Genomic DNA, 20,225 nt, shown 5'->3' with positions numbered 1-20,225 from the left:
CCTTCTGTGTCTGTTTTTCATTTGTCTGTGTATTTATTATATTTTTTAACTTATATATAATACATATATATATATATATATACATGTGTGTGTATATATATGCACACACACACACATCATATATATATATATATTTCAGTGGCTGACAAGTTCAAAAAGAAACTATGTCCAGCCACAGATAAATCTGGGAGTGAATAATATATTTAATTAATAACCATTAATCTGACAAAATATATTCTGTTCTGCCCATGGCACACCAGTTCCTGGTGAGCCATAAGTGAAGCAGAATATATTTTGAAAAATTAATGATTATGGATTAAACATCTTATACACACACACTCACACAAGCATACATACATACACACATATACATACATACTTACACACATACATATATTCATACACACATACACACATAAATACAGAGAGAGTGAGAGAGATACATACAGATGAATATTTACAAACATGAACATATACATAGATGTTTTCTATTTATTTTTTTATATTATGCTTGAGAAGTTTTAAGTTAAAAACCATTAAAAAGAAATTAAATTAAATTAAATCAAATTAAATTAAATTAGAAAATAAAAGCTGAAAACACTATTATCGTTTTGATTCTAAATGAGACAGTTCTTTAGAAAACTTCAGTATGTCTGGCAGGTTCATTTTGAAATCTGTCTGTAGAATTTTATAGAAGAATTCAGGTGCTCTCTGTTGTACATTGTAAAGCTCTTCTAGAAGTTCTCCATCAATTGCTGAGAAGCTGGAAGCAAAACAAGAATAAAATTATAACAATTATAGCATGGTAATTGGATTTAAATTAATTAGTTTATTCAGAAGAATTTGTCAAGGTATACTTTTAAACTCAGTTATTCCCCCTACTGCTACAGTCAATAACCTTTTAGCAAGTAAACCGGTCATATCCAGTCAAAACATTCTACCTGTTTTATGTTTGAACTGACTAGATCCAGCTTCTCATACCTACCCTACAATGTCATTCTAAAAATATACAACCACATCATCACATTATAGAAGCTACAGGAGAATGCTTGATAAATTCAAAACAACGTGAATAAATAAACAAAAAATTGAACAAATATATCTGAATATTAAAGGGATAAATATTTCTTTCCAATTTTGACACAAGGCCTGAAATTTGTAGGGTCAGGGGCTAGTAGATTGCATTGCCCCCCCCATGCTGAACTGATATGTATTTTATTGATCCTCAAAACCAATGAAAGGCAAGGTCAACCTTAGCAGAACTTGAACTTGGAATGTAAAGATGAGTGAAGTGCTGCTAGGCATTTTGTCTGGTATGCTAACAATTCTGCCAGATTGGTAGAATTTGGTTTAAAATTTTGGTACAAGACCAGTAATTTCAAGAAAGTAGTAAGTCAATTACATTGACCCCAGTGTCGAAATGGTACTTATTTTATTGACACTGAAAGGATAAAAGTCAAACTTGACTTTAGCTGAATTTGAACTCAGAATGTAAAGATGGACGAAATACTGTTAAGCCTTTTACTTGGTGTGCTAATGATTCTACCAGCTCACAGCCTTATGTTGTCAATAGATATTAAAGACCTGTATATGTCCACTGTGAAAATGCATGGTCTAGTGTTTAGGTTACTGTGCTCAGGATCACAAGGTCAAGGGTTCGATTCCTAGATGAGGCCATGTGTCCTTAATCAATGCACTTTAGTTCATGTTGTTCCTGTCTCTTTTACTCTTTTTTTTTACTTGTTTCAGTCATTTGACTGTGGCCATGCTGGAGCACCACCTTTAATCGAGCAAATCAACCCCAGGACTTATTCTTTGGAAGCCTGAGTACTTATTCTATTGGTCGCTTTTACCAAACTGCTAAGTTACGGGGATGTAAACACACCAGCATCGGTTGTCAAGCGATGTTAGGGGGGGGGAGAGGACAAAAACAGACACACAAACACATACATATATATACGACGGGCTTCTTTCAGTTTCCATCTTCCAAATCCACTCACAAGGCTTTGGTCAGCCTGAGGTTATAGTAGAAGACACTTGCCCAAGGTGCAACGCAGTGGGACTGAACCTGGAACCATGTGGTTGGTAAGCAAGCTACTTACCACACAGCCACTCCTGCGCCTACTCAACTAAAAATGAGTACCAACTGAGTACTAATGTAGCTCTCTCTCTCCCACCAGCTGTCACATCCTTGATGTGCTATTGGGTCTGTAATGAGAGGACCAAGAGGGTATTTAGGTCTGCTCATGGCAACAGATGCACCTAAAACGATTAGCAAAAGCAGCACAGTACTATTCATCACTGCTGCTAGCTCTGTCTAGGTCATTACCATCTTCATAGGGAAACTCATTTGTGGCACCATCTATCACATGACTAATTTGACATTAGTCATGTGATAGATGTTTCTACTCTTGTAGCTGCCAATTATGCCTTCCCCCATAAGTGTACCTGTGCAATGTTAGGATGCTTCTGTCAGCCTGTTAAATTAACTTTGTTCCCAGCAATCATTTACTTGTTTCACTTTTCTCTCATAAAACATTTAAATGGCTTGTAGACTGAAAGTTCCCATTTAACACTGGGCATAAAGCCACACATCTATACTTTCCCCTTCCAAATATTTCCTCTTAGTGGAGGGAGCTTTTTCCCTTTTCTTCTTACACCAGAGACATTCCTGTAACTTGGTGAACTGGGCAATTTTTTTGCCAAGGCCAGATGCTCCAAGAGTAAGTTTTTGCGTAATTTCATGGAAAATCATCATCATCATCATCATCGTTTAACATCTGCTTTCCATGCCAGCATGGGTTGGACGATTTGACTGAGGTCTGGCAAACCAGATAGCTGCACCAGACCCCAATCTGATCTGGCAGAGTTTCTACAGCTGGATTCCCTTAAAATCTTTAATCTCACTGCATTATATATATGAGATTGTACATTTGTATTCAATGATTAGTTAGGGATTATGCTTTATCTGCCTGCTGAGATATGTTGATATGTCTACACGAACAATACTGTTTTGTGCATGCAAGATAATGTGGACAGTACCAACTGTTGAGACATGTCCAAGCCATGCCAGTATGGTAAAATAGGCATAAAACTTGCAAGTTATATGGCAATCTCACAAGAGCTGGCAGCACAAAAAGAAAAAAGCAGCACCCAACACACTCTGTAAAGTGGTTGGAATTAGGAAAGGTATCAAGCTTGATGGAGCCCAGAAGTTCACCAGTTCTCTGTCAAACTGCAACTCATACCAGCATGAAAACCAGATGATAAATGATGATGATGATGATGATGATGCTGCTGCTATGATGTTAAACTACCAGAGTTAACTACATGTTAAGCTTTGAATTGCTCAAGACTTCCTTATTTGTTGTTTCTGTTTCATGGGTTTCGACCTGATGCCACATTTGTATTGCTTGTTTAGTCAAGGCATGTGGCTTATTGGTTAGGGTATTCAGCTCATGATTGCAAGACCTTGAGTTCAATTCCTGGTGGCGGGTTGTGTCCTTTAGCAAGATATTTTATTTCATGTTGCTCCAGTCTGCTCAGCTGGCAAAAGTTGAGCAGTGCCTGTATTTCGAAGGGCCAGCATTGTCACATTCTGTCACACTGAATCTCCCTGAAAACTATATTAAAGTTACGTGTGTCTGTGGAGTGCTCAGCAACTCACACGTTTATTTTATAAGCAGACTGTTCTGTTGATCAGATCTACTGGAACACTCATAGTTGTCACCAATAGAGTGCCAGTTTAGTCAACAGACCATGATAATTCAATGACACATACAGACACAGACACACACATGCACACACACACAAACACACAGATGCACACACATGCATACACACACACAGATGCACACACATATGTAGATAAGGATACACATCATAGAAAGATGGAATGGACTAAACAGAATAGGAGGAGACACATTGGATGGAAAGTTGCTGAAGAGGTCATAGGTGTGTGACAAAAGATTTCCAGACAATGGACATAAAATAAGAAAAGTAATAATAAACAAGTGAAAAATGAATATATAACGTGTGTGCTTATTTGGCAAGAAAATAAAAGACCATCCTGAAATATAACAATATCTGTTTCAATACACAATTTCACACCAGGAACCTTGCAAAACAAATTCATAAATGTATACACACACATACAGACACTTGCATAAAGAAAGAGTTTTAACCACAGATGCAACCATTGGACTTGATGTTAGTATAAAAAATTAGATGTATGCCAACCTTTCTTTGATATGTTTTAGGCCACAGGTTTCTAGCCATTTAGCAACTTGAGTTTGGTTCCAGAGCATATATGCTTGGTTGAGGTTAGCGTTTTTAGCCTGGCACAACAGATTGGAGTTGGCTGTGAAGAGAAGAAAACAAAAGCAAATAATAAACATGAAAAAGGATGAAATTAGGGGTCTGTCAGAGGAGAGAAACAGATAGATATCAATATACAGGGTGGCCCAAAAGTAGATTTACAGTTATATCTTTCGCATTCATATATTAACAGTATAGATCTTAATTGTAAAGGTGCATGGATCAGTGGTTAGAGCTTCAAGCTTAAGATTGTGAGGTTGTGAGCTTGAATCCTGGATTAAGCTGCGTGTTGTGTTTTTGAGCAAAGACACTTTATTTCAAATTGCTCCAGTTCACTCAGCTGTAGAAATGAGTTGTGATGTCACAGATGCCAAGCTGTATCGGCCTTTGCCTTTCCCTTGGATAACACTGGTGGCATGGAGAGGGGAGGCCGGTATGCATGGGCGACTGCTAGTCTTCCATAAACAACCTTGCTCAGACTTGTGTCTCAGAGGAGAACTTTCTAGGTGCAATCCCATGGTCTGTGTCGTGACCGAAGTGGGTCTCAGATCTTAATTATAAAAAAATATGAAACCATTATTTTATGTTAACTTATTTTATTTTGTCAAGCTCTCTCTTCAATTTGTAAGATAGAAACTTAAATGTAATAAGATGTTTTAAAAGAAATTTAAAGTGCCTATTTGATAACTGTAAAACCTACTTTTGGGCCACCCTGTACAGAACAGGAAAGAGAAAGATTGGGAAATGGAAAAGCTTAGTATATTTAGTACTAAATGCCATTACCTTCTGCCGGAGCCGCTCATCAACACACACATTGCCCGGTCTGAGATTCGAACCCACTGCTCTAACCACTAGGCCATGTCCTATTATTTAGCCTCAGATCAGCTGTGATTGAGCAAAACTATGCTCAAATGCATTCCAGCCATGACCATGCCACTTTGCAGGGTATCTTTGATGTCATGTGAAGGCACATGGCCTAGTGTTTTGAGGTATTGACTGATGATTGCATGATTGTGGTTTCACTTCCCAGACTGGGCAGTGTGTTGTACTCTTTAGCAAAACACTTCGTTTCACATTGCTCTAATCCACCTGGCCATAAGTAGGTAACCTTATGGCAAACTGGCACCCTGTTCTGCAGAGATGCTGTGATCTCAGTTACTTATATGTCAGTGAAACTGGATAACCAGTTCTATGAGTCATAGGAATTAAGACAGTACTTACTAGGATGTCATTATTTAATGTCTCTTTCAGATTAAGACAAGAGAGTTTGATTTGAGGGTGACTTGGATGCTATTTCAAATAAAAAAAACATGTAAAGGACCTCTCATTGATTCATCAATGTATGTCTAGAAGGGCATAGTTATTGTTGTAGATGTGTAGTGATGCCATTTTGGAAGTTTTCAGCACGCATGAGCAGAGATGGATTTTTTCCGGAGGCCACCAGAAGTTCCCTCATGCGCATGCGCAGAGAACTACAAACAGTAAGGTTTCCCACTATATCAATCTCTTTTGAAGCTGCAGCCGAAATGAACGGACGTGTCCTCACAGCTCTCCCAAGCAAGCCAACACATGGCGAAGCTACTCTATGCTGGAATGAGACAGCATTTGGCTCACACAATTTAACTACTATGACTAGCTCCATTGCCCATGGCTACCGGTTCACCCTGAAGGAAATATATGTATATATATTATTGTGAATCCAGAAAAATAAATATTATTTATGTTGTTGAAGATATTCGAAGTCTTGGTTTTCTTTCGACAAATAATTTAATGTAATGGGATGAGACTGCACCCCTCAAGTGTTCTAGAACTTCCATCCTGTTACAGATGTTTTGCTCTACATAATCTCTGATTGATCAAAACAACAATCAAAGATGTTTCAGTCAGCTAACCATGCCCAGGTCTTCTTTCCAGCGGCATTTAGGACAACACTATTCGAAATATGTTTCCCTTTCCTTGTTTAAAACATTAAGGGCTTTATCTGAAAGAGATTTATCTGTTATATCAAATAAGTCACACCGTGGTGGCACATGGCCTAGTGGTTAGAGCAGCGGACTTGCGGTTGAGGGATCGCGGGTTTGAATCTCAGACCGGGCGATGTGTGTGTTTATGAGTGAAACACCAAAGCTCCACATGGCTCCGGCAGAAAGTAATGGCGAACTTCTGCTGACTCTTTTGCCACAACTTTTTCTCACTCTTTCCTCCTGTATCTTGCAGCTCACCTGCGACGGACCGGCATCCCGTCCAGGTGGGGAACCTATACGCCAAGGAAACCGGCCCTTATGAGCCAGGCGTGGTTCGAGAAAGAACAAGAAATCACACTATCATGTTAAGTGTTCAGTGAAACAGAATATATGCTTCTGGAAGTAAAGAATTAGACTATGCGCTTTACCAAATTTAGCCTGGTGCAAAATATTGAAGCCGCCTTACTTAATAAGTTGTCTGCCTAATGTTAAAAGATTTTTCATTCAGATCCTGCCACGGCACCATCTATATTTAACCCGTTAGCATTCAGAATATTCTGTCAAATGTAATACTTATTTATTCACACTGTTTTGAATTAATCATGCATTATCTCAGAGCTTTGAGATTTCAATGATGTGATTGTTTATCTTTAGAATGATATTGTAGAGTAGGTGTGAGAGGCAAGATCTGGCCAGTCTGAACATAAAGCAGGTAAAACATTTGGGCTGATTATGACCATGACCATAAGGGTTAAGACATATAGTTCTTGCTGAATCACCAGCCTTATCTTTCAAGGAGAAGAGACCAACTGGTTTTCAAGATCCAAGTGTATAATTAGTGACTTGAAGTGCTAATGTGAACATTTTCGCCATCCATTTTTTAGTAAACGTTTCTGATTTAGGCACAAGACCAACAATTTCGAGGGAAGGGAATTAATCAATACCTTCAATCCTAGTACATGATGGTTACTAGAAAAAGCTGGATTTGAACTCCAAATGCAAAGAGCTAAAATTATGCTGCAAATCATTTTTTCTGATGCTCTAATGAGTCTACCAACGTGTTACCTTACAGGTGAATATAGAAGAATTATTAGGAACTGTGAGCATTCATCACTTTCATACCTTTCCTAGTTGCACTGGCAATATAAGCATTAGAGGTTCCATTTGGAAATCAAAACTGGTTTTCATATTTGATTTACAACACAAAAACACCTGCCAAATAATGTTATGGTAATTATTTTTCAAGTAATGATATCTTAATAAGTAATGATTTGTCTACCAAGCAAAGGTATATGCCAATGCAACCACTCACCTGTTTCAGAAAAATTGAATGGGAAGTGATACAAATGTTAAATGGAACCTACAGACGCAGGACATTTATGATAACAGTTAAAGAATGGGAAGTATTTACAACTAAAAGTAGAAAATAAGTTGTATGGAACATCCTGCTGTATCCCCCATTGATTGGACATTGTAAGAAACATTAACGTTTTAAATAATTAAAGATACTAACCAACATTAATGAGTGATTCATCTTTGGACACCAATAAACCCCTGTTGCCAATTTCCTTGAAGAGACGAGGCAACTGGATATCGAAGTCTTTTGAAGTACTAAAATCAAAGTAGAGTCTTGTTCCCACAAGCATGCCGAGCCACCCATCAGGAATATAGTTCTTTTGTACCATAAGTGGAATTATGTCTTTCCGCAATCGGAAAACATATTCAGATTCTGAAAGCAGAATGAAAGAGTTTATGCATGTGAGTTTGCAATATAATGTGATATATTATTGGATATTCTATGTATTTTATCTTCCTTTTAATGATTTTTTTCTATTTTGTTCCTATCATTCCAAACTGGACTCTTCATCTAATTACTATTTCTTCTTTCTTCCAACTTCTCTTTTACACTTCCATATATATATATATATATATATATAAACTGTTACATGAACGGGAATATGAAACTCTGAGTAACAGTTCTTGTGATATTTTTGGTGCTTTTTAATAAAACATTATTCTACGTCTGGTGTTCGAGTACTATTTTTCCACCTTGTTTCACATTTACTTTGATACATATATATATATACTACTCGAAGCCTTTGACAAAATAGAAGGGGATATAGCTTCACTTAATGTGGAAGACAACTGGAGATTTCTACGGGACAATCTGCTGACAGCCACTGACCAGATCTGTGGATGGAGCAAAGTACCATCTCAACCCAGAGTAACGTGGTGGTGGAACAATGTGGTTGACAGGGCTATTAGACAAAAGAAACAGGCTTGGAGGGACTGGAAGAACGGTGGTAGCAGGGAATTGTATCAGACAGCCAGAAGGGAAGCTAGGAGACAGGTTTATTTAGCCAGAGGGGAAGCGGATAAGAAAAAATTTGCCAATGTTCTGAGCCGTGAGGATGAAAGACTTGAGGTATTTTGTGTTGCAAGACAGTGTGTGAGAGAGAATCGTGATGTGGTAGGAGAGAAATGTGCCCGCATGGATGATGGTTCACTTGCGCTAAATGAGGATGCAAAGAGAGAGGTTTGGAGATGCCACTATGAAAGGTTGCTGAATAAAGAAAATGAATGGGATAAAGAGAGTCTGCCAAATGTCAACCCAACAGAGGGACCAGCCATCCGAGTTGACAATTCTTTGGTAGTTAAAGCAATTAGAAGCAAGAAGACAGGGAAAGCCCCAGGCCCATCAGGAACTACTGCAGAGATGCTCAAAATATCTGGCAGTGTCGACTATAACCTAGTCACCCGTATAGTTAACCAGGTGATACACGAAGGAGTCATACCCAATGACTGGTTAAGCAGCATACTAGTCAACTGCTACAAAGGTAAAGGTGACGCCCTAGATACAAATAATTACAGAGGTATCAAGCTGTTGGATCAGGTAATGAAGGTTACGGAGAGGGTCATAGCCCAACTAATTAGAGAGAGAGTTAGTTTAGATGAGATGCAGTTTGGGTTCGTGCCAGGGAAAAGTACCACTGATGCTATATTCCTGGTAAGGCAGCTGCAGGAGAAATACCTAGCCAAAGATAAGCCCCTGTACCTGGCTTTCGTTGACATGGAGAAAGCCTTTGACAGGGTCCCCCGATCCCTTATCTGGTGGTCAATGAGGAAACTAGGGATAGATGAATGGCTGGTGAGGGCTGTGCAAGCCATGTACAGGGATGCCGTAAGTAAGGTTAGGGTTGGCAACATGTACACAGAAGAATTCAAAGTAGAGGTTGGGGTCCACCAGGGTTCAGTACTCAGCCCCCTCCTATTTATCATAGTCCTCCAGGCAATTACGGAGGAATTCAAGACGGGTTGCCCCTGGGAGCGCCTCTATGCTGACGACCTTGCTCTAATTGCTGAGTCACTATCAGAACTGGAGGAGAAGTTCCAGGTGTGGAAGGAGGGTTTAGAATCGAGAGGCCTTAGAATCAACCAAGCTAAAACCAAAGTACTTCAGGAAGATGGCCCTGCTCGATCTGTAGAAAAGGTGTAGGTAGAAACTCTATAAGATGTACCCAGTGTAAGCTATGGACACATAAGAGGTGCAGCAATGTCAAAGGAAGGCTAACTGGGAAGATAGTTTTTGTATGTGGCAGATGCTCGGGAGCATTAACCTCTGAAAATCTGCAGAAAACAACTTCCGTCACTTTCCAGGGGGAAAAACTAGAAGTAGTTGATAGCTTCCGTTATCTAGGTGACCAAGTCAGTAGTGGGGGTGGGTGCGCTGAAAGTGTAACTGCTAGAGTAAGAATAGCCTGGGCAAAGTTTAGGGAGCTCTTACCTCTGCTGGTGAGTAAAGGCCTCTCGCTCAGAGTAAAAGGCAGACTGTATGATGCATGTGTACGAACAGCTATGCTACATGGCAGTGAAACATGGGCCGTGACTGCTGAGGACATGCATAAGCTCACGAGGAATGAAGCCAGTATGCTCCGATGGATGTGTAATGTCAGTGTACTTACTCGACAGAGCGTTAGCACCTTGAGAGAAATGTTGTACCTAAGAAGCATCAGTTGTGGTGTGCAAGAAAGACGATTGCGCTGGTATGGTCATGTGGTGAGAATGGATGAAGATAGGTGTGTGAAAATGAGCCAATCCCTAGCAGTTGAGGGAACCCGTGGAAGAAGTAGACCCAGGAAAACCTGGGACGAGGTGGTGAACCACGACCTTCGAACTTTATGCCTCACTGAGGAAATGACCAGCGATCGAGACCTTTGGAAATATGCTGTACGCGAGAAGACCAGGCAGGACAAGTGAGTCCAGCCCACTTATGCATGCCTTTCCTCCCTTGGACACACAAAGACCTGTTGAGACAAGCGAAGTCAATATTGAACCTCATCCGACGCAGGCACCCATGCCAACCCCCCTTTGCTTGCAAAGACCTGTTGGGGCAAGTGAAAGCGAAATCGGAATCGAAATTGAACCAATCCTATGACTGGTACCCGGCAGATGCCAGGACCCCTGGACTGATGGTACGTAAAAAGCACTATCCGAATCGTGGCTGATGCCAGCGCCGCCTCGACTGCCTTACGTGCCGGTGGCACGTAAAAAGCACCATCCAAATCATGGCCGAAGCCAGTGCCACCCTGACTGGCTTCCGTGCCGGTGGCACGTAAAATGCACCAATCCGACCGTGGCCGTTGCCAGCCTCACCTGGCACCTGTGCGGGTGGCACGTAAAAATCTCCCACTACACTCACGGAGTGGTTGGCGTTAGAAAGGGCATCCAGCTGTAGAAACATTGCCAGATAAGACTGGAGCCTGGTGCGGCCTTCTGGCTTCCCAGATCCCCGGTCGAACCGTCCAACCCATGCTAGCAGGGAGAACGGACGTTAAACGATGATGATGATGATATATATATATATTATATATATATATATATATATATATATAAAGTTGAGTTGTGGGGTATCGCACGAGTGGGATTATATATGAAAAAAGGTTTGAAAATGCAATTTAAACGATGTTTATTTACTTAACCGGTTTCACTCTTTGGTAAAAGATTGTCAAAAGTAACATTGAATATTATGGGTTCAAAAAAAGTTTTTTACATAATTGTCACATTGAATATTATGAATTCAAAAATGTTTTTTTATACATAATTGTCACATTACATGTATAAATATAGTGTTTGGTAACAGAGATATGTTAAGAGCATAAAAAAGTTCAATAGTGTGATGAGAATATTTGGAAAAATTGGCAGAAAAGAATAAAACAAATATGTTATTGGAAATTTGGTTGCGTTAATTATTGGTTGTCACAAATTGTCACATTACATGTATATATATACAGTCTTTGGTAGAAAGGACATGTTAAAGACATAAGGAAGTGTAATAGTTTGGTGAGAAAGCTTGTAATATTGACAGAGAAAATTAAAATGGATATTTTAGAAATCTCAGAATATTTTGAATCAAAGGCGAGAATTTGTTTTTTACTGACCTGTTTGTTTTAGCAGAAAAGTTGAATTGAGAGAAAAAAAGATGTGTACCCAGTTTGGTTTATGGTTCCCCTTCAAGCATCAATGATTTTGGGGTTATCGGGAGGTGAGTATGCGGGTGTGAATAGATGTGTCCATGTGCCTGCTGGTCAGACAGCGTCTGTTTGTCACACACATATATACACACACACACACACACATAGTATACAAACACACACCACATACACACAACACACACACAGAACACACACACACAACGCACCCACATATATAATATATACACACAGCACACAAATATAACATGTATCTATATATAATATACACACATATATAACACACATACACACACAACACACATGTGTATGTATTTACATGTGTATTTGTTTTTATATATATATATATATATATGTGTGTGTGTGTGTGTGTGTTGTGTGTGTATATGCATGGTATGTGTGTATATGTGAATACATTGTTTGTGTGTGTGTGCGGTATGTAGAGATATATTTGAGTGTGTACGCTATAGGTTTGTATTTTGTGTGTGTGGGTGTGTGTGTGAATTTTATCTCTTATTATAAAAGCAGATTTTATCTGCCTCCCTTTGGGAGTTATACAAATCTACAATATAGGATTTCTTCAATTACAATTTACCTAGCATTTTTGAGAGTACAATGCATCGCGTCATGCCAGGTCCAGTTTTTAAAATTTAAACTCCAATTAAGCAAAATTTACAGAAAACTCACATTCTGGTGTGTGTGTCAAATACTTTTCTTAGTCTGGTTTACACCACACGCAAACGCACACACACAGTGGGCAACGAATAAAATGAAAGTAATTGACTTACTGTAGTGAGTGATTCTTTCACTCTGCCTCCCACTTCCTCTTTCCACACATAGACACGCAAATATATAAATAAAATTGTAAGCTAACGTGCGTGTGTGTGAGTGTGTGTGCGCATGTGTGTGTGTGTGAGGGTGCGTGTGTGTGAGCGTGTGCGTGAGTGTGTGACAGGAAAGTTTTTTACGAAGAATATAAGACCTATATCCAAGTAGCAGAAAGATAAGACAGTAAGGTGTGATTTGAGGGAGATTTGGCTGCTATTTCTACCATGTCTAGCTGCCATGTAGGGGTCTCCCTCATAGGCTCATACATATATACATAGATAAGACAGTAAGGTGTGATTTGGGGGAAATTTGGCTGCTATTTCTACCAGGTCTAGCTACCATGTAGAGGTCCCCCTCATTGGCTCATATATATATACATACACAAGACAGTAAGGTGTGATTTGAGGGAGATTTGGCTGCTGTTTCTACCAGGTCTGTTAGGCCTTCTCATGTAAACTCAAGCTTTCTCATGCCTTGAACATAAGACCAAAGCAGAGAATGTATTCTTTTATTCTTCTGCTTTTTCCAGCCATTGGTCTGTGGCCATGCTGGGGCAATGCCTTGAAGAATTGTAGTTTAATGAATCAACTCCAGTTTTATTTTTGTAAGCATTGTACTTATTCTATCTGTTTCCTTTGTCAAACCACTAGGTGACAGGGATGTAAACAAACCAACATTCGTTGTCAAGCAATGGTGGAGGACAATCACAAGCACAGACACGCACACACACACACATACATGCATACACATATACACACATACATACATACATATATATATATGTGTGTATATATATATTGCAGCGTGGAAGGTGTTTGTAAGCCATTTAAGAAACACACAAAAACCGTTACATTCACTTCAACATTTAAATTTAATTTGCCAAAATATTTTCGTCGCTTTGAGACCGTGACCTGTTCACTGACAAAAATATCGTGCTAACAGGTCGCGGTCTCAAAGCGACGAAAATATTTTGACAAATTAAATTTAAATGTTGAAGTGAATCTAACGGTTTTGTGTGTTTCTTAAATGGCTTATAAACACCTTCAACGCTGCAACTGTTTTCGTTCCAGCACACGATCTCAGATCAAGTCACTTGCTATGCAAGTACATCTCTGTAACTATATATATATTTATATATATATATGTATATATGTATATTGGTAAAAAGTAAGATAACAAAAGAAAGAAAGAGACCTCAATATTATGTAAATAGAGGAAATCTTTATATATAAAAGTGAGGTTGTGTGTCTGTCTCCTACGATTTAGATTCCTAACTACTCCCACATTTTGCGGTGCAGTTTAACCGGGTATCTTATAGTCGTGATTCATATCGAGACCGTCTGGGTATTAGCACGCGTCTACGATGAGTCTACGATTTAAAAAAAAATTTACCATCAATTTTTCCCATTTTTAATCCATTTTTGACATATATAAGGGAAGTAACTCTCTAAAATTTATTATTAAATCTCAGAACGTAAAAAGCTACAGTAACACCCCTCCCCCTTTGTGGTTAGCCATATTGAGATGGCTATTATACTTTACATCTCTAAAAATGCTTATATAATTATTTCCCTTACAAACCCGAGCAACGCCGGGCGATACTGCTAGTATATATATAAGTTCTCGCCTTTGATTCAAAATATTCTGAGATGTCTAAAATATCCATTTTAATTTTCTCTGTCAATATTACAAGCGTTCTCACCAAACTATTACACTTCCTTATGTCTTTAACATGTCCTTTCTACCAAAGACTGTATATATATACATGTAATGTGACAATTTGCGACAACCAATAATTAACGCAACCAAATTTCCAATAATATATTTGTTTTATTCTTTTCTGCCAATTTTTCCAAATATTCTCATCACACTATTGAACTTTTTTATGCTCTTAACATATCTCTGTTACCAAACACTATATTTATACATGTAATGTGACAATTATGTATAAAAAAACATTTTTGAATTCATAATATTCAATGTGACAATTATGTAAAAAACTTGTTTTGAACCCATAATATTCAATGTTACTTTTGACAATCTTTTACCAAAGAGTGAAACCGGTTAAGTAAATAAACATTGTTTAAATTGCATTTTCAAACCTTTTTTCATATATATATATATATATATATATATATATATTGATAGAAATGGTAAGACAATAAAAGAGACCTCAATATTATGTAAATAAAGGAATTTATCTGTAAATGTAATAGTGACAATTATTCGGTAGCCATGATAAAATTCTGAGTTTCGGATGTAGGGATGGAAATCCACGCTGCCATCTCTTCAGTTATCTGGCCATTGGAAAAAATGCTATGAGTTTTATAATGGCTACCGAATAATTGTCACTTATTACATTTACATATATATATATATATATATATATATATGCATACATACAAACAAGTAACATTCCAGAAGTTTTGAAACTTTCTGAGGAGAAGCAGCTATAGCTGTACCAGATTATTGTAATTTTATTATATTGTTACTGTACATTTATTATTCCAGTTTGAAGGAGATGACTGTAACAGCTCTTTGAACACAACCTGCTAAAAACTACTTGTCATGGATGACCAAGTTGCTGAATGCATTTGGGACATGAAGACAATTTGGAATCTCACTATGCAATGAGTTTTCGTATTAAGTGGGCAAAAACACTAGAGAAACTTATAAAATACTTCAGGCTGCTTATGGATTAGTTTGGATGAACTGGGCATCAGTTTTTTGATGTCACTAGAGGCCAGGCAAAGCAAGTCTACAAGGAAGTTCATGATGATCCCTTTTTATTTTTTGGCAACAAGAGCATCATCTACATCCACTGGGGTTCCTCTTGCCAGACAGTCAACAAACAGTACATTTTGTAGAGGCTTTGAGGGAGCTCAGGAAGAAATTTCATCGGAAAAGGTCAGAGTACCTGCACCAGGATAATGTACCAGCCAACAATTCCATCCTAGGAAGCAACTACTTGACAAAAATGGATAGAGATCAAAACTTTCCCTTATCTTCCCTACAGTCAAGACATTGCTCCCTGTGACTTTTGGTTGTTCTATAAGCTGCAGGAGGAGATGAGGGAAGTTGTGACTGTGACAAAGGTCCTGGATGCCTTCACTTTGGATGATTGGGCCTACACAAAGTGGCTGGAATGCTATGAGAGTATTAAAGTTAGAGGATCATGCTTTGAAAGATGTTAGAGTTTTGTACATCTTTAAAATTAATAAATGTTTCTCTTGAAAATGTCTCAAACCGTTTGCAATGCACTTTGTATGTGAGTGTGTGTATATGTGTGTGTGAGTGTGTGTATATGTGTGTGTGAGTGCATGCATGTGCACATTACAAGCTTCCTTCATTTTCCATCTGCTTAATCCACTCGCAACACTTTGGTCAACCCAATGCTATTGTAGAAGATACTAGCCAAAAGTGCTGTACAACCGAAAACACAAAGACATTCCAGTTAAAACTATTTACAACTACAAGTATAGCATCCCACACATTGTTCTCAGTAAAGAAAAATTTCAATTCTGTATAGTTGTAGAAATATGTCATCCTAATAGTGTGTAACTATGACAACACATAGAAGAATATATCACCATTATTATCTAACATCCACTTTTCCATTTTTGATAGCCAGATGCCCTTCCTGTCACCAATACCTGACCTGTTTCCAAATAAGATATTTTCTCACGACCAGACATGTTTTCATGGAAGACTGGAAACAAGGGACACCATGTATATGTCTGATGGTGACACTCATTTATAACTATCATGTAAAGTCAAAGGAGACAATAACACACACAGACATACATGCCCACATTATATATGTATGTATGTATGTATGTATGAATGTACGTATGTATGTTTGTATGTACGTATGTATGTATGTATGTGTGTATGTTTGTATGTATGTTTGTATGTATGTTTGTATGTATGTATGTATGAATGTATGTGTGTATGTATGTATGTATAGATGTATGTTTGTATGTATGTATGAATGTATATATGTGTCAACGGGCTTCTTTTATTTTTCAGCGTATCAAATCCACTCACAAAAGTTTGGTCTGAGGCTATAGTAGAAGACACTGGCCCAAGTAGCCACACAATGGAACTGAACTTAAAAATCATGATTGGAAAGTAAATTTCTTACCAGACCGCCACACCTGGATATATATCAATTGTTAAAAAGAAAAGTCAGCTCCCTCAAATTGACCTACCTGTGCGACAGTTTGGGCTATCTTTGTAACTTTGTGAAACTCCAATTAGTACAACAGCTGACCTCTCGACAGCTAGGGCCATTGCTTCTAATGTAGATCCACCTATAATATGAAAGACAAATCTGTTGTGATTAAACTGCATTCTATTTAAAGGAATTGTATAGCATTTTTTTTCACTCAACCTCTTTCTTTGTGATCAGTTTCAGGAGATTATGACAACTTCAAATTATCAATGATATTGGTTAATTTCTTATTCAATATTTTCTTTTTTTTTTAATTGTTTTACTTGTTTCAGTCATTTGACTGTGGCCATGCTGGAGTACTATCTTTAGTTGAAGGAATTGATCCCAGGACTTATTCTTTGTAAGCTTAGTACTTATTCTATCGGTCTCATTTTTGCCAAACTCCTAAGTCACAGAGATGTAAACACACCAACATCGGTTGTCAAGCGATGGTGGGGGACAAACACTGTCAAACAAATATGCATGCACGCACACACACACACACACACACACGTGTATATATATATATCTCGGAGTGGTTGGCGTTAGGAAGGGCATCCAGCTGTAGAAACTCTACCAAATCAAGATTGGAGACTGGTGCAACCATCTGGTTCACCAGCCCTCAGTCAAATCGTCCAACCCATGCTAGCATGGAAAGCGGACGTTAAATGATGATGATGATGATATATATATGACAGGCTTCTTTCAGTTTCTTTCCACCAAATCCACTTACAAGACCTTGGTCAGCCTGAGGCTATAGTAGAAGACACTTGCTCAAGGTAGGACTGAAGCTGGAACCATGTGGGTGGGAAGCAAGCTTCTTACCACCCAGCCACTCCTGCACCTACTTTAGTCTAATGGATTGGGTTTTGATATAATGTTGATGTAGGACGAGAGAAAACTTCAGAGCAAAGGCAAAGAAGCTCTAATCTATATTTATATTTACTCTGCTAACTTAGTATTGAGTACTCTTTTCTTTTTAATCAACAACATAGAAAGAAATAAAAACTATTAGAGATGACAATGATGATAATGATGACAATAATGATGATGGTGATGATGTGTGTGTGGGGGTGGTTTTATGCACTATTGTTATTCATCTCTCAAGTCAGTAATGTTTTTGAAAATCTAAGAGAGGTTGTCATGTTTTTAGCAAGATCAAAGAATCCTCTCCACTCAACATTGCCTCTCTTTTTTACTTACCAACCACTTTACAGAACATTTGGTGTATTTTATCATAGCACCAGCACTAAAGAAGTTGTCTGTCCTTTGCATGACTAGAGAGTCTTCTCCATGCTTTTTTTTTTTCTTCCAAATACAAATACGATAAAAAGAGTGAAAGAATGATATTAAAAAAAGATATTTCAATGAGTAGAAATTTAAAAAATAGAATGAATTCTGTACTATACTAAATTTAATTTTGTATCTATCTAAAATTTTCTAGTTACCAAGTACATTTAAGAAAGGCATAATGTATGTGTGTGTTTGTGTGCACATGTGTGTGTGGGTATAACATGGATGGCTTTACTACTGAGATTTTTATCATGCTAATTTTCTATTTTTTGAAATACATGAAAACGTCAGCAGGCATGATTCTAAGAAACTATTTTAATTTGTTAATATGGTTTAATGCTTCTTCAAAAGTATTAAAACTAACATAACATTCAGAATGGAGATGTGATATCAGAATAATAATAATAATAATAATAATAATAATAATAATAATAATAATAATAATAATAACTACAAAACTATGTCCATAGAAGCTATATGGTTACTGTTAAAAGAGTGATGATACACAGAGCTACATCTGATAGAGATTTCAGTGACATCTATGCATTCATGTGAATGATGGCAAAGCCACATGTGAAGACAGATTTATTCCATGCTTGTAGATTTAATGACACTTACTGTAAGACAGTTGATCTGAAGTTTTTTTTTTCAGTTTTTTGTTTGTTTATTTTTGTTGTTTGTTTTTTTTAAATTTTAATTTTTTCCTCTGACTTCATCGATTCCAAGTTTTATGTCACGCAACCCCGACACTGTCATAAGAAAAAGGTAATCATATCTGCAGTGAGAGTCAACCTTTTTGTATGTGTACACACACATATATATATATACATATTATATACATATTATATACATATTATATATATATATATATATATATATAATATATATATATATTATATATATATATATATATATATAATATATATATATATATATATATATATATATTATATATATATATATATTAATGAATAACTTCACAGAACTTACTCATGTGCTCCACATCCATCCACACTTTGTAGCCAGCCAATTCCAATTTTTCTTTGATCTTTAGCATTATTGGTTGGACATCCCATTGGTAACTAATCATAATATGAGGAATAGACAAGTTGTCTGAAAAAAAATTTTTAAAGATGAGAAAAATTATTTAAAAAAAAACAACATTATGGTACCATATACAAATATTTTTTTCTACAAAGGCTAAACTAAAATTTTCTTTTACTTGTTTCACTCAATGGATAGCAGCCATGCTGGGGCACTGCTTTGAAGGGTTTAATAGAACAAATCCGCCATCAAGGCGTCCTCAATCAGCTGAAATGGCAGAATTGTTAGCATGCTGGGTAAAAGTCCTTAGCAGCATTTCATCCATCTTTACATTCTAAGATCAACTACTGTCAAGGTTGATTTTCCCTTTCATCCTTTGAGTGTCAATGAAATAGGCACCAGTTATACACTGGGGCTAGTTATGCACTAGCCTCCTCCCACAAAATTTCAGGCCTTATGCCTATAGTAGAAAAGATTATCATTATTATTGTTATTATTATTATTAGGCCTTTAAATGGATCAGTTGTAGTAGTAAGGGTTACACCCATCACCCCTGACCTCTTTTAGGGACTCTGTGACTGATAAGAAAAGGGAGGACGTATTTTCAAACATAGAACATGACCCCAACTGCAAATGCTTGCAATATAGTCAAACTTTCCTAAAGTCAAATTTCCTGATATTGTGTGATTTCAGGGAGATTTGACTGCTATTTCTTGAATGGCTGTTGTAGTAGATATTTCAGTGGTTTCATTGTAGGTTGCTTGCAGTTATGGAATTATAGTAATGCGTAAAAGCTAGTATATATACATTCTCTCGCTTTTCCCCCTCTCTCTCCCTCCTCTCTGCCCATCTTTCTATCTTTCACTTCATTAGGTTTTGCTGAAAAGTTTAGCGAGACCACTGGAGGTGTGCCAATGACAAGTCTATATAAGTATATTCTGCTAGAGATATAGGTAAATATATTTTCCATCTTTATAGCATCACTGGTAGAAAAAAAGGAAACTGTGCTGAAGCATATCACAGGAACCAGTCCAAGACTTAATCATGTCACCTGGTTTAACCCTTCTGTGCATTTAC

The 20,225-nt window shown here is 37.5% G+C and overlaps 1 protein-coding gene across 2 annotated transcripts in view; it reads right to left on the bottom strand.

The window, feature by feature from the left end:
* Positions 1-466: 466 nt before the first annotated feature.
* Positions 467-20,225, bottom strand: part of LOC115210823 — a 153,919-nt gene continuing 134,160 nt past the window's right edge. For both annotated transcript variants that reach the window (XM_029779571.2, XM_036501742.1), the window contains exons 4-8: positions 19,095-19,217; positions 16,810-16,911; positions 7,795-8,010; positions 4,240-4,360; positions 467-763 (exon numbers count right to left, since the gene is read on the bottom strand). In XM_029779571.2, the coding sequence (XP_029635431.1) occupies positions 604-763; positions 4,240-4,360; positions 7,795-8,010; positions 16,810-16,911; positions 19,095-19,217 (722 nt within the window). In that variant the 3' untranslated portion in view covers positions 467-603. The remainder of the gene's footprint in view (positions 764-4,239; positions 4,361-7,794; positions 8,011-16,809; positions 16,912-19,094; positions 19,218-20,225) is intronic.

Source organism: Octopus sinensis, linkage group LG4, assembly GCF_006345805.1.
Source record: "Octopus sinensis linkage group LG4, ASM634580v1, whole genome shotgun sequence".
Taxonomy (NCBI): Eukaryota; Metazoa; Mollusca; class Cephalopoda; order Octopoda; family Octopodidae; genus Octopus; species Octopus sinensis.
This window is presented reverse-complemented; position numbering and strand designations above follow the sequence as displayed.